The following is a 16,172-nucleotide window of genomic DNA, read 5'->3' on the forward strand; positions in this document are numbered from 1 at the left end:
CACATATCTAACTTAAAAGTTATTAAGATCACTCTGCAGGGAATGTGGGAAAGTGCTGTTGATTATAAACAAGAATTTTAATAGCAGCAGTTCTCACCATCTCACTCATCTTCTGCTTGGTACTAAGTTTCCCAGTCTTTATAAGTCCTGTATCTGTCTTTGTTTAGTCTCGTGCTTTATCAGGACCCATGTTTTGTTTGACTTCTCACAAGACAGGACAGTTTCCCTGTTACTTTATTTCTGATTAGCCCTCAATGTGCTCTTCTCATCTCTGGCCCTCATACTTTCCTTATCCAATTTGAGCACAACGATTTCTTTTTATTTTCCCTCTGACTTCCAGGCGGTGCGTTACATCGAGCTGCTTCCACCAGAGAAGCGACCGGTGTTCGGTACAGAGGGAGCGGTTTACCGTCGGCAGCAAATGGCTCTACAGCTGCCCGAGCATGACCAGGACCCGTCCAAATGCCATGAACTGACTCCTGCCGAGGTCAAGCTAATGCAACAGTTCGTCCGCAAATACAAGGATGAGGCCCTGGGCGTGGGAGATGTTATCCTGCCTGAAGAGATGGCTCTACTTCAGGCTGGAGGGCAGGGGGGAGCTGGAGGTGTCGGGGCTGGAGGTGTCGGGGGTGGAGGTGTCGGGGCTGGAGGTGTCGGGGCTGGAGGTGCACATGGTGCTGGTACTGGAGGTGTCGGGGCTGGAGGTGCACATGGTGCTGGTGCTGGTGGTGTCGGGGCTGGAGGTGCACATGGTGCTGGTACTGGAGGGGCTGGGTTTAGACCGGGAGGTGGGGTTGCTGGAGCTGGCTCAGGGCAAGGGGCTGCAGGCAGGGGTGTCGGGCCTATTTGTGGGCCTGGAGCTGGTGCAGGCTTTGGAGTTGAGGCAGGGGATAGCAGAGCTGGAGCTGGTGGTGCTGGATTTGGAGCTGGTGGTGCTGGTCAACTATCAGGGCCTGGGACTGGACCATCTGCTGGAGGAGCCATGGGCACTGCTGCCACCGCTGGAGCCATGGGCATCCCAGGAGCTCAGCAGGCTGGAGTACCACAGAAGAACTTTGTAAGATGTTTATATTCTTCTGTTGAATATTGTCTATCAGTCTGGCCTCTGTCAGTCCCCGTCACTTTCTTGAATATCTACATTACACTGTCACAGCAGGATACATTTATAGAAATATTATCTTAATATTAAAATTTATATTTTCTGATAGTGATATGTCATATTATGTCAAATGCATGCAAACAAATATTCAAGTATTGAGTTTTTCATTATGTCCAACAAAAGTCACCATATATAACCACAATGTATTTTTTTTATATAAATTGTAATCACAGATTTTTAGGAATAAATAATTTGAACAACAACATTTTTTGTTTAGTTAGAACATAAATACAAAATAAATAAATGAATTGTTAAAAATATTTGTGGCGTATAGTTAAAACCAGTCATTGCTTACAAAATTTACACCCAAATGTGACAAAAAACAGCAAAAAAACAAAAATATACAAAAAACAACATTTCAATACAGGTTAGATAGATATAAGTATAAAAGAAGAAATTGGAAACTCCCGACTAAAGTCCACCTTTGTTAATTGTTTCTTGAAGATGTGATTAACTCCTGTGATTACACCAGTTAATCAGTTAATAATGCAACTCTAGTAAGTGCATAGTTTTTGTTAAATTGTTATGTATGTAATGTACAATATTAGTTAGTACCAATGTTAGTAACAATTACGGAAACCTGTAACTCCCAGACCGGACACTAGATGGAGCCATAAGACCAACATTGACTCAGCCTTCACCAAGCTGCATAGTGGTTAAGTTATGATTCACACTGGGTCATGTGGTACAAATTACGTTTTTTTCTTATCTTATCATCACCATGTGCAGTTAGTTAAGTCTTGCTGCCTCGAGTCTTATGATTTACTCCTGTTTTTCTGGTGTGAGTCATACTGAGAAGAGTTTTAATATTAAATCTAGAAGCAGCAGTGGTTTTGCAAGAAGTGAGAACATAAATCAGCATCAACCTTTTTTTCTATTTTTATTTTCCTCCCATGTTCATCTTTCTCTCCTGGTCTTTTTCATGTTTCTCTGTATTTATTTACTTTCACTCCCTATCTTCGTGTCATCCTCCCACATCCGCCTTGACACCCAAACTGCACCAGCAGTCGTGTTATCATAATTAAAAACCCAGAGGTCAGGCCCCAGTAGCAGTGTCGTCTGTCATGCGAGGGAGAACTTCAGCTTTTTGTGTCATTCTCTTCCATTCAGGGAGGAATGAGATCTGAAGCAGAAACTTCAAATGTTCCCTCATTAAAAGGCCTTTTTGTTACATGAAACGATGAATTTACTTTGAACTGGACTCAAAGAGAATTATGTTGCTGTTTGTGTAAATCCACTGAAAAGTTCTGGAAGTACATAATAATTCATTGTTATTTCTGGAGGAAGAAAGGAAGAAAGAAATCTTTTTAGGACGGGATGAAATTGACGTTTCTTACCCCAGTAGTACAAATCTTCCCCTTGGGCTCTGTTACTTACCATGGGCACTTTTTATTGTTTTAGTGATTAGTTGAGACTTTTGAAAAAAAAATAGGAGGAAGAAATTTTAAATGAAAAATGTTGGTAATAAAAAATAATCACAACTCCACCTTAATACTAACCATCTCTTTCCTTCATGCCATCCTTTCAAGTCCTGCCATCACTGCCAGCTCCCGATGGGTCTGGGCGAGCCGGCCGTCTACGCCGAGCGGGCTGGTTACGACAAGCTTTGGCACCCAGCATGCTTTGTGTGTTGTAACTGCAGTGAACTACTGGTGGACATGATTTACTTCTGGAAGAAAGGCAAGCTGTACTGTGGACGCCACTATGGAGACAGTGAGAAGCCACGCTGTGGAGGATGTGACGAGGTGAGTGGGGATCATTCACATCATTTTAAAATCTATTCTGGACGCTGTCAATAGTTTTATTAAAATTTCTTTTCATTCTATTGGGGTATGTTGTTGTTTTTTTGTGCTCTTATCTCTTTCCCTGCCATTTTGAGCTTGCTGGCGATATTTAATCCAGTTTTCTGGGTTTCTGTCCACAGCTGATCTTCAGTAATGAGTACACTCAGGCTGAGGAACAGAACTGGCATCTGAAGCACTTCTGCTGTTTCGACTGTGACTGCATCCTCGCTGGAGAGACGTATGTGATGGAGAATGAAAAGCCTGTCTGCAGGCCCTGCTACATGAAGAACTATGCTGTGGTGAGACACAATTTCTTGTTTGTTTAGAAAGTTGAAATAGTTTAATCCGATTTTTGGACACTGTTATTCAAAACACAATTAAGATCACTAAGACACACTTTTAGTTTTAGAACTGGAACTACTGAGGAAAAATACAACAACCTGATGAGTGCAAATGCTTCTCTGACCCACAAAGAATGGTGTTTAGATTTATTCTTATCCTTATTACTTACATGTGTTTATTGACCTGTAAACTAAATTATATGATTGTTCTTCGATGAAATACATTAATACTGGTTTTAAAATCATTCAACAATGATAAAATCTATATCTGTATGGGATGAACATGTCTCATATAACGCCACCCAGTGTTTCAAACGCTCTTGGACCTCTCAGGGCCAATGCTTGCACAGAGTCAACCGTTTTAGATGTCTCTTCGTCATGACATTTATATATATTTGAAAAGGTTAAAACCCTCTAATCAAAGGTGGGTGGCCCATCACCACCAGCGACCACTCACGAGTGGGAATCTTGAAATCTGTGCTCATTTTTAAATCAATGTTTAAACTCCCTAAACCACCACATTGACCCCCATTATTTCCTAACTTAAGTTGATATTTCAGTCATTATTTTTTTATTAAATCATAAAATCCAGTAAAGTAATCTAAAGAAAAATCTCTATTGTGTCCCAGTCAGAACATGTGACTGTAGTGTTGATAACAAGTGTACGTGATCCTCCTCTTGTGCCTGTGTTGTGTTTAAAAACTTTGACACAGTGTATCTCAGGTAGCGTCAGTTTATTTTGAATGGGTGTTATGCAGATTAAACAACAGACCTCCGTGAAGAAATGATAAAAGAGAACGATTGTAAATGAGCGCCAAGAATGTGAAGCACTCGGCATGTGTTGGCATGATTTGTCCAACATAATCCCCTGCAAAGCCACAGTTTTTATGCAACGTCACACTTGTCTTCACTTCTGATGTTGCCATTGTTAAAGAACTAGGGATTCCATTGTTCTACCAAGCAATGTTCTACCAAATAAATACTTTAAGGTAGGGTTGGCAAGTTGTTCCTGAAACAACTTGCTAAAAAAAGTCAGTGTCTGTGGCCCCTGCAGGATCGTAATAAACACGACTGATCATTTTATTCTGTACGAATTAAATGATGAGAAGCTTGTCTCATTTTCTTTCACTTTTAATTTGTTTTGGTAATATGCTGCGAAAAGGCAAATAATTGACAGACTTAAAATGCAAAGTTTGAATATCAACATGAAAACAGAACAGTCAAACATGTAAAATATCAACGTAAAAAGACCCATGTGTGACCTGACGTCATCATATCCCTCTTCATCCTAGAAATGCTCAGCCTGCCAGGATGCGATGGAGCCCGAGGCTCAGAGGGTTTCCTACGGCGAGCACCAATGGCACGCTGCGCCACAGTGCTTCCAGTGCTCCGGCTGTTCCAAGGACCTAGTCGGCCAACGCTTCATGGCACAGCAGGGCTTCCTCTTCTGCTCTGTGGAGTGCAAGAAGAAAACCATGGCTTAGAGGAACCAGGACCGATTCGACTAAGACTAGAACCAGAGCAGGGAAAATCAAACAATGGTACAACTTTGCAAGGTCAGAGATTGTAGTTGTGTTAACATTAACATAGAGTGCCTGAAACCCCTAATATAGAGATGTACTATATTTACAAGGCCATTTGCATGTGGGTGGGTTTTTCATCTATGAAAGACCACAGTGTTGATAAATCAGTCTAAACTAGGATGACACCTTAACCTATTCTGTCCACTATGTTCTTTGCCTTAAAAACCAGCGGTATCCCTTTAATAAGTAGATTTTTTTTTTGTACTGTGTTTTTATACTGATGAGATTAATTTTGTATTGGTTAGAGGTGACAGTCCAGTTAGTTCATGTTAAACCTGTGTCTGTTTTAATGGTAGCACTGTTCTTCTCCTAAATCTTTGATTTAATCTGCCACATTTGCTTCCTTCATACAACAAGCATCTGATTCCCCCCCCTCCTCTATGCAGCGATATGTTCAGCTTCATCAGCCAGGTTTGGTGTTGATTTGCTTCCAGTGCCTTGTTCCTGATCAAATTTAAAAGTAATAATAATAATGGGCAAACTTTATTATCTAATAATTATGCAGCAAATTTCAAGCGCTTTAACTGAAGAAATAAATAAATAAATGTGGATATAAGTGAAATAACTGGAAGTAAATAGCCTCAACTCTGACAGCAATAAAGGCTTAAAGCAGCCACCTGGTTAGAGACCATCGCAATGTGTGGTGTGGTAGTATTTTCTAGAGCCTGACCGATATGGATCTGGAGGAAAATCCCAATACTGATATTGGGGTTTAAAAGACTATTATTTTTGCTGATACTTATATCAAAAAAATTGGCAAGATGTAATTTTCAAACCCTTGTGAAAAAAGAAAGTAATTGAGGCTTGAATTTACAACTTAATAATAATAAACGTTATTCTAAATAACAACAACTAAAAAGAAAACACTAATAAAATACAATATATAGAATTGATGAAGATATTTTTTACATAAACATAAATGCACAAATGTTCAGCATTTTTTTCATATGGGCAAACATAATATCGGCCACACAGTAAATTGGTCGGGCTCTAGTATTTTCATGTGATCTCAAGGGAACCAAACAATGTGATGGTATGTGGTGCTCAGGTATATGAGAGGTGTTTCTAATATCATTTCCATTAATGTATGCTAATGTGGCTAAACAAAATGCACGAAGATTGTTGCAATACTCCCAGACAGCATTCACTTTTATCTAATGCAATTGTGACACCATGTAGTTTCATTTACAACAACAATACCATAAATTGTATTCTCAGAAAAAGCAGATTCCCAATGATCTAATGCAGTATTTAGGTGGTCTTCACAAATATTCAACTACCGCATTATGATTGCATTTGATTGCACAGGTGTTTTCTTTATTTATTCTATATTTGCTTCCTAAGTAGCTTCCACAAAGTGGTCTCTACATTACATGCTAAATAGAAATTACATTAAAGGGATAGTTCACCCAAAACTGAAAATTCCCTCATTATCTACTCACGTTGACGTTCACGGTGTTCGAGTCCACAAAAAACGTTTGGAGTCTCAGGTGTAAACAGTGTTGCAGCCAAATCCAATACAATTTAAGTAAATGGTGACCACTTCTTCAAGTGTAAAAAACCAACGTGTGGTGTCATTCAAGTGTCTGTAAGCCCCGGCATTTACATTTGACGAAATTAGGTAGATTACAAGGTAATTGTTTTTAGCCAAATGTCTGCTGATCTCCTCCTCCGGACGTGTGCATCACGTCAAAAGGACAATTAGGCTAAAAACCTGGTGTAAATGACCTAGTTTCAAGTCAAATACGGACATTTGGATGACATCACACGAGCAGTATGGACATTTTATGTTTTTTAACTTTTGAAGAATTCGTCATTTACAATTGTATTGGATTTGGCTGCAACACAGTTTACCCCTGAAACACCAAAAGAGTTTAGTGGACTCAAACACTTCACCCACCCCTCCATCAGCATAGTGGTGAGTAGATGAGTGAATTTAAACGTTTGGATGAACTATCCCTTAAAGCATAAATCAAAGGGATAAACAAATCAAACATGGACTAAAGGAAATATGTATTCTCCCCCTGCAATTACTTAGGATTTTCCAGACATGTTTTAGTTTCAGGTCTGCTTGTGTCACTGGCCCCACAATAGATATAAACACTGTATTGCCAGGTGTCACATAGGAGGAACAGCAGGTTTGCCATGGTTCCCAAAGACTTGATGAAATAAGGAAAAACACTGTAACACATCAAACTTTTTGCTCCTTCATTTCTGTTATGTTTGTGCCATGGATTTTCCCTTTCATGCAATAAACTGCACTTTAAAAACTAAATCCATAACATGTTGCTCACGTTACTTTTTTATTTGACTGCTATTTAATACATCTTCACAGCCTCTTTTCACACACAACTGTTTTCCCTCATGCTCGACTGTACTCCAATCAACCTCTTCTCAGGACAGCGTGTACACAGACCACACCTCTCCCTCTTTATATTTGGCTGCCTGAAGCTGCAGCCACCTACTGGTTTGATTTGCTCCACCAGACCCAACAGGCTTCATGTAGCCAATGAAGGTAGCAGGCAAACTATTGGTGTAACTAATAACATTAGTGATACCTGTGTCCCATTAAATGTCCATCCCACTGAGCTAGTATGTGAAACCCCAGGACACTAGTACAGGATCATTATAATGGAATGCAGAAATAGTTAATGTTATGAATCAAACCTTTTCTGTGACAAGTCAGAAACATTGTGACCTCATACAATTCCATTGTGGCTTTAACCTGAGCAGAACTGAAAACTCTGCATGTGCAGGACCTTTGATAATGAAAATTAAGATATCAACTGTCACAATTCCATCCTACATACACATGTCCTGTGCACTATTTGCCATAGTACACAAATTATGACTTCTATAACTGTTTTGTATAGGAACAAGAAATGGTTCAACTGCATCTCTAAAATTCTGTTGCTAAGCTAACGGCACAAAGAGGAAGCTCAATATTTTCGTCATGTCTTTTTTTTTTCCTGAAGAGGTTGGTGCGGCTGCATTACCATTCCCTAAGCAGACACCTCCCAGTTCTGTAGTTGAATCACTTTCTCATCAAAGAATTTGCCATTTGTCTCATACTCAATTAGCATGCAGCTTATTACCAGAGAGTTGGGGTGACAGTCATACACATAAGAAGCAAGCGAGGAAATGCATCTTTGCTGCCTCCTCCCCTCACATGTACCGAAGTTGGACTGCCCATCGGGCAAACAGGGACAAGTCCTGGTGGGTCAGTGGACAGTCTAAAAATGCATAAAGCTCTTCATTCCCATTTCTGCCTCTTGACCCTCTCTTTGCATACTTTTGTTTTGCACATGACAGTGAGCTGTGTGACTGTTGTGGGACTGCATGGTCTCACTTGCCATCCATTCATTGGCTTAAATTAATCTAGCCTTTGCAAAATAATGATAACCTTTCTTTTAATAGCAACTTTCAAAACACTGTTACAAGGTGCTTTACATATACGAAATCTGCATGGATAAGGGAGTAATGCTTCTCACACAAGGTTTTCTTTACAGTCTGATGATGTGTTAGATTGTTTATGACAATGATTTCACACCCAGTCAAAGACTAGGATTGTACTTGTTGTGGCAGTAGAGGACAATCCATGAGATGTACAGGAAGTGAGAGGGAGAGCACCTTGAGGAGCAGCATCAACAGCTGACCTTGAGGGATGGGTATAACAATGTTAGCTGTAGAGGTTTAGACACAGGTTTATGGACTTAGGCCGGACTGGACACTACAGGGATTCAATGGTACGTCATAAAATGTAATATTGGACTGCGAGATGGGGCAGATTATGGCTCACTGCTTAGCATGCTAACTTAAGTAGATACAAAACTTTTGATTTGACACATTCTGTTGATGATCGTTTTTTCCCCCTCTGCCTCAGAGGTTAAGTTTCTGTCTATGTTTGTTGGCCTTTTAGCAGGTTTATGCAAAATGTTGTGGAGGGATGGGGCCTGACCCAAAGAAGAACCCATTCAATTTGTGTGGATCCCAGATTTTTTTCTCCCACTTTCTTTAACATCGTGAGATTAGGCATCTTTTAACATTTTCCTTGATTTCTTAGATAATAATTCATGGATCTTGATGAAAACAATTAGTCATGTTTAGGGGACTGATATTTACAAGTGTGTGAAATATGGTGCAAATACAAATCTGGATCTAGTGAATTTAAATTAGGTTTCATAAGGAGACTGTTGGGCCTTGGTGCAAAGATGAGCTCTCCCGAGTGCCATTACAGTTTATACTAAAATACTCACATATTCCCCCTTTTATTGTGAGTAAACTAACTTTGACTCTCACAGGACCCATGTTGACTCAAGCTCTGACATAACAGTTGTCACACTCTAATGGAATCTCCACCAGGTCGGCCATGATGGAAAAACAACCTCTGAGGGTCTCGTGTTTTCATTCACTAAGTGGAAACTGTGCACAATTCAAGGAAGCTCCATCTCTGAGGAGCCCCATTGTCTGACATGGCAGTCGGCCCAATGCTGCGCTGCTATTTCCTCTCTTTCAACCACAACTCTACCAGACCTGATGTGACCGAGTCGCCTGGCCAGCCCCAGTATCACGCCTTTCCATCATCTTACTGTACCCTTGCTCTCATTTTCACGCTTCAGAAATTGCTTTATTTTCCCGTTCTTCCGCCACAGGAAGTCAGGGTGCATTTGGTTTAAGATTTGTAGCTCTGGTCAAAGAATGAAAGCGTTTGTTTCCTGCAGAAATAAAAGTGTTCTCCTGTTATCTTACCTAACAAAGGAGTCCAGTCCACTGAAAGCAGTGTAGAGAGGGGTGGGGTCTTCTTCCTGTAATTGTGTGCCGGTTGGAATTTGCATGTGATTTGTTTCATACTTGAATTTGCATCAACTCTATCATGTATACACCAGCCTTCCCATGCTTCTCTCTCAGGCAGTGGAGCTTGTTTTGCTCTCTAGCTCTCACTGTTTGCTCATGGAAAAATGGAGCTGAGATGCTGAAGTGTTGATTTGCTTGTGGTTTACCTCACCAGCACAAAGCGCTGATGAATGCTTCTGGTTCTCCCCGGGGAGTTGGATGATGCTGATATGGAGCAGAGCACTGACAGGCCTGGATGACAGACAAGAGCAGCATCCTCTGCTTTTCATTTGTCCTCCTCTGAGTCTTTCGAGTCACTGTACGCTGATAGTCTCTGATAAGTAGATAACTCTAGTAGTCAGTGAGGTCTGTCATCCTGATAGGCCTCATGCACACAGGGGTGTAAATAGATGGACAAAAATGTACTCAGGTAGAAATAAAAACATTTCTACTTCAGTCAAATTAAGTAAGTACTTGTTTTCAAATATACTTAAAGTATGAAAAGTGGAAGTACTTGAAATTAGAGTGTCGCCAATTCCCTTATGTAACCCTCTATTACACCAAAATGGCTGAATCTCGGCCTCCTCTGAATCCATTTTATAGGTTTCTTCACCATTGATGCGGCTGCTGGAGGAGGTGTGGCCTAATGTTAGCTGCCTGCTCTGATTGGATCAGTGGATCAATTCTCTTGTTATTGATTATTTTTTAATTATAAAAAAATAAACAATGTGAACATGTAAAGGAATGCATTGAAAACATGTAGTGGATAGTACATAGTAGGTATTTTCTGATATGTTGTGGATTTAAAGTGAAAAGTACAGATAAATAAAAACTACTTAATACAGGAACTAACAACTTGCTTGAGTTGTTGCCAAAAACAAAGTCCAACAACAAAAACCGTTGCTGATTTTGAGGTTCATTTGTCATTTTGTATATAAGAGACACATATGAAGAAGACTTGGAAAGCCATGAGCCAAAGATGAACTCATTTAGTCTGATGCCACCATTTAAAAATCACCTGAACAATGAGTTGTGGTTCCATTTCACTCAATGATCACCAAATATATCTATTTTTTTTTAATTAAACCTATTTTGTCAGTAGTTTCTAAATTGGCAAATACATATCAATACCTTTTATCAGTATATATTGTTTAACTTGGCTCTCTCCTACTGCAAAGCCTTGTAGGATTTATTTTTCCAAATTGTCTATATGTTTGACGTCATGTGACTTCTGGTAAAAATTCAGGTGCGAATTAATACTATATTAACCTGCTCAATACTATATCATGTTAATAGAATTTGACAATAATGCATCCTACAATGGAAGTGTTTTCTTGCTCAGCCCATCCTTGTTCTTAAGGCTGTTGTGTGCAGAGCCATTCTTGCAATAAGTCTCCTCCTAGAACATGTTTGCCAATGAGGTGGCATTGTGACAATTTACCATGTTTGTTCCTTTAGAAATCACATTGTAGTCACAGATTTGGTTACAGGGAGAAATCTCTCTGAGTTGAGTATGTGGAGGACTCTCAAAAATCACTTGCACGCAGTGTCATCAATAATAGTCATGAATGCCTAAATGTGACAGCAGCATCCACACAAGCTGTATTCAGTGTGCAGGCAGTGCGTCAGTGCGTCAGAGTCACACGAAGACAGATAAGAGATATTTTGTTAGTTATTTGGAATTTGACATTTCATTTTCCGCAGCCTTCAGCTTGGACAGTGTGGACACACCACATGAGACAGACTTAACACAGCCGAGCATAAGTCTGTTTCACGGTTTTATGCTACGGTTACAACAGCATGAGTCAGCAGTGGTTCAGAGGCGAGAACACAAATTAATTCTCCAGATTGGAAGATTCAAATTGAAAATCCAGTTTTTGACAACCAGTACAACAAGTTAAGTAAATTCCTTGTTCCACTGTTAACTATAAAGTGGTGGAGACCAAACCAGAGGTAAATGGAAAGTGAATGCTGGAGCTAGATGGGTTGGACTCAAACCTAACTCCCCATTAATATTTATGATGGGCTGTGTCTGCTTGATGTTTGCATCACATATTTTGTCTGGTGACATTTGAGCAGTGTTAACTTTAGTTGGTGATAGTGTCAGTCCTTGTTGCACTGACCCCAAGTTGGGAGAACATGTTTATACAGCTTTAAACAAAAACCCTGTTGTGGCTGATCGGATTGTAATCGGATATTTCTTGACTACATCCAAGTACAGGTGTGAATGCACCCACGACGCAATAAGGACGGATTGCGATCCTAACAGCTGAACAACCTCCGGAGGTGGTTTTGACCATATTGAACAAGTGCACATGCAATGGTGTTGTCAATCTACATACACCAGCTATGAGGGCAGAAATACATGATCACATTTTACTCCAAAGCAGCGATGTAGGAGCCACTAGGCAGCCGGCAGCCAAACACACTCTCCTCAGTCCTCAACTATGCATGTTATTGAAGACACGTGGACTAAGTAAAAAACAAACAATTACAAAGTGAGAAAACCCAATAATTCTGTGCTTCAAGGATGGCTACTATGTTCTCCTATTCTTCTTCTATCTTTTATGTTTGTTTGGATATGCAAAAACAAGAGGAGGATCAGACGTGAGCTGGACAGAGCGTTCTGATATCTATCAGGTCTCAATGTGGACACTGGAGACACTGATACCAATGTAATCAGGTTAAAATAATATCTAGATACAATCTGGATACGTGAGGTTTAAATGGAGTCTTAAGGTAGGGACACAAATAGTGATTGAAAACACTTCTGCTAAAGCATAATTCTGCCCTTGGTGTCTAAATATGTTTTTAGCATTGTCTCTTCTTTGCCTCATGGGGCAATAAATAGTAATGGGCAAATTACTGTCTCCTGAGGCTGGAGGGCTTGAATTATATCAGTACTACTTGGTGATTAGAGAGGGCTACAGTTGCGGTGGCCACAAGGGGCAATGAAGAGCCCATTCTACAATCAGACACAAACTTCCGAGGGAGACATGAAGGTGAGATTATCTGAATAATATTCTTCTTGATGGCATTTGAAGGAAAATCCACATCTGGATAAATATGCTACCTCGACTTAAGAGCACCACACATCAGATTCACCAAGCTTTGCTATGGGAACCATCCAGAACTGTCTCCCATACAGAGCATGAGTCAGACCTAAACAAGGCCCGGTGCAGACACCTGAAGATCGTCTCAACCCACAATCATTATGATTCACTTAATGTGCTTCAAAACAGAGACAAAGAGTTGCAGCATCCCGATAACATTCCTGTAATGTTAGAACCATTATGGAAAAGGACTGTTCAGGCATGCAAAGCACAACATGGAAAGGGTGGCTATTTGATCCCCATGATAGGGCATTCTCAGCTTTGTGTAAGAATGTGATGCCGCCCTTAAAGTACAGAATAGTAATGGAACTTGTTTTTTCTTTTCCATCTTAAGAGAAGAAATGTTTGGGGAGAAACTGCAAGTTTCATTATCACTAAGATTAAATGTCAACAGATTCCTGATGAAGGGCAGGGCTTCATACTTTCAGAGGTGCATCCAGTTTTGGCTCATCGGGCTCCATCATCCCAGGTTAAACACACTTGTACTGTACAGTGGAATGTGAGAGTGAAGACAAGCAGAAACACCAGGGATCCCAACACAGCTGGTGTAAATGCCAGGTCTCTCAGAGTCCAATAACTCACCACCCACATTCCTGCAGAGGATGAGGAGGAGGCATTGAGCAGGAGAGATTCATTTTTATGGAATGCCAGTATAGAGGAGGCCTGGTATTACAGGCTGGGATCCAACCACAGCAGCAATCAATAAGTGATACAAACAAGCTGAGTGCATCTTCATCTTAACTACTATACTCTTACTGTGCTGCAAGAAACGACTGCTAAGGTTCCTTAAGGGTTAAATGGTCAGGTCATCCAAAAAAAAATCACATATTATCAGTGATTTAAAGGTTCACTGTGTAAGATTTGGGTGAAATGGATCTATTGGCAGAAATTGAATATAAAATAATCCAAGTGATCTTTTCACTAGTGTGTTTCATCTAAATTGCACTAAATGTTGTTTTCTTTACCCTAGAATGGGCACTTTATATTGAAATACTTTATATTTACATCGGGGGTGTCCTCTCTACGGAGGCCGCCATGTTTTTCACAGTAATCCAAACTAGACAAACTAAACACCTTTTGAGTTTTTATGACAACTGAAGGCTGCCACAGGTTCTCCTTCATGTTTGGAAGGGGAGGGTGAGGTGAGTGGTATTCAGCTGCAACATGCAACTTCTCCACTAGATGTCACTAAATTCTACACACTGTACCTTTAAGTTTTGGTGTTATATAATATATTATCTACTTCAAAAACGTTCTTTATTATGGTTTATTGAATTACATAACCTTTTAGCGTAGGTTGTACAGAGTTTAGAATTAGGAAGCATTTGAAGATACATCAGATATAAATGACATCACAGTCAGCAATAATACTGGTGGAGGCACGGACTGACTATTTGTATTGCAGAGTTTGTTTATCTGGATTGTTTACAAACCAGATGCACTGACTGCACTGACACTAGAGACATGTTGCTGCAGAGTTTTTCAAATGTAAATTGTCAATGCTATGAGGCACCACAGATCAAATCCCATCCACCTGTGTTGCACTGGGGCAACCAGCAGGTAAACAAAGTGTTGGCTTCACTTTACAGACCCGGAGCAAATGTAACTGTAACCAAAGCAATCTTTATATTCCTATCAAAATAATGAGCTGCTGCTACATGATAATTAGTGAAATGCTGCCTGTGCTCGTTGCTCAGAGTATTTCAGAGCGGAGTCAGCTCAGGTGACTGTGGAGGACTGTTGACTCTGGTTTATTTTATGGTTTATTTTTTCCTGGTGTAAAAACATTTGAGCAGTAAGCAGTTTATTGGAATTTCTACTGCCTCTTGCTGGTCATAATCCTCATAAAGTTTCAGAAAGTTTTTTTCTCTCCTTCTTCATTACCCGGTCTTCTCTCCTGCTTTCTTCTTTACCTCTTATCCACCCCACATTGCCGTGGTTTAAAATCAGTCCTCCTCCGTGTTAGTGATGCTCTCCTTCATCCTTTACCTGCTCTTCTCGTTCCTTTTCTCTTCTTCATCGTCCTCCCCTGTACATCCTGTTGTCATCCTCCCTGTACTCCATACTTTTTGTCAGAGTGCCCTGTCCTTGTTTCACTTCATTGGTTTTTTCATCTTTCAGCCCCACTCCCTCTTTCTAAAATAATTTTCTTTCTTGTCTTCCATGAGTAACTTTCCTCTCTGCCTCCCTGATCTCTTTCTCTCTCTCTTCTTCAGTGGTGCCCAGTGGTTTGGACAGAAACTCTGAAAATAAAGGACTGAGGTGCCAGTTGTTGTGTGGACCATATGGCACCCAGATTTTCACTTTCTACCTCATGTTGAAATTCTCCTGACTAGAGGCCGGCAGAACATATGATCCCAGTTTTGACACAATGGTCTGTCTCTCTCTCCATACCTGTTTTATCATGTTGTAAATATTGCAGATACAGGTATTAAGATATTAAGTGTTTTGGTTGACAACTGTGATTTAATGTTTAAATAACTTAAGTCAAAGAACATCATGAAAGACACAACTGAATTTACCATGGAAAAAGGACGAACAGAAAGAAAAAGGGAAAAGCAAAAGGACAACAGACCTGACAAAAATACTTAATAACAAATATCTGCTGCCATGGAACTTGTTAAGAAAAAGTCTTAGGATTTACTTTGGTAGAATATTTGTTGTATCCAGTAGGAGTCACTCTTCCCTATGGACATGTGATTTATAAATGGGGGCTTTGGTGTTAAACTAAATGTCTGTATGGAGACTTTGAGGGTGTAAAAACCTCTGTGAGTTGAGCAGATCGGACCATATTGTTCACTCAAAGTATGTCCCTCTGCTGACTGAGGGGTTTCCAGCAATGAGCTACCTCAGTTGTACCCAGTTTTCACTTTACCAGAGTTTTCATGCTGGGATGTCTCACTTCTCAACAAATCTATTCACTCCTCTGAAAATCACTTCATATGTCGGTCTTTGGAAAAAGTGCTTAGTATTTGTCAGCATTCATCAATTAGTCAGCGCCCCTGATTGAGGAATCCAAACTGTACCAGTTACCAGGAAGCTGATGTTGCCATAGCAGCTCAAACAGGCCCAGACATCTTGATTGTGTTTACTCCTGGAAGGGCAGATCTGTGGTTAGAGAACATTCAGTATCTGAAGGATCTTTTTTTTGTTTTAAATGCCTGCAGCTAACGTCAAGTCAAGTCACATTTATTTGCATTTTACTAAATATCAAATACGATCGTTGTGGTCTGCACTTCAGCTGCAGCTAACAACCCAGCACAAGCTCCAGCTCTGTAGACGACAGATGAAAAAAAATAGCTTCAATTCATTACCTCATTACAGAGTTCCCCTCAGTATAATCTATATTAGCATTTTAA

At 40.2% G+C, this 16,172-nt stretch overlaps 1 protein-coding gene and 1 long non-coding RNA gene across 2 annotated transcripts in view; one reads left to right on the forward strand and one right to left on the reverse strand.

Annotated features, from left to right (window-relative positions):
* Positions 1–7,142, forward strand: part of tes (testis derived transcript (3 LIM domains)) — a 16,420-nt gene extending 9,278 nt beyond the window's left edge. The window contains exons 4-7 of the mRNA XM_047339944.1: positions 341–1,057; positions 2,689–2,904; positions 3,084–3,242; positions 4,577–7,142. Coding sequence (XP_047195900.1) covers positions 341–1,057; positions 2,689–2,904; positions 3,084–3,242; positions 4,577–4,768 — 1,284 coding nt within the window. The 3' untranslated portion in view covers positions 4,769–7,142. The remainder of the gene's footprint in view (positions 1–340; positions 1,058–2,688; positions 2,905–3,083; positions 3,243–4,576) is intronic.
* LOC118109793 lies at positions 4,004–9,664 on the reverse strand. The gene is made up of 2 exons (XR_004696854.1): positions 9,617–9,664; positions 4,004–4,736 (listed from the first exon to the last, which is right to left on the reverse strand). It is a non-coding gene; the product is annotated as an uncharacterized LOC118109793 (long non-coding RNA).
* Between the last annotated feature and the right edge of the window lie 6,508 nt (positions 9,665–16,172).

Source organism: Hippoglossus stenolepis, chromosome 5 (genome assembly GCF_022539355.2).
Source record: "Hippoglossus stenolepis isolate QCI-W04-F060 chromosome 5, HSTE1.2, whole genome shotgun sequence".
NCBI classification, from domain to species: domain Eukaryota; kingdom Metazoa; phylum Chordata; class Actinopteri; order Pleuronectiformes; family Pleuronectidae; genus Hippoglossus; species Hippoglossus stenolepis.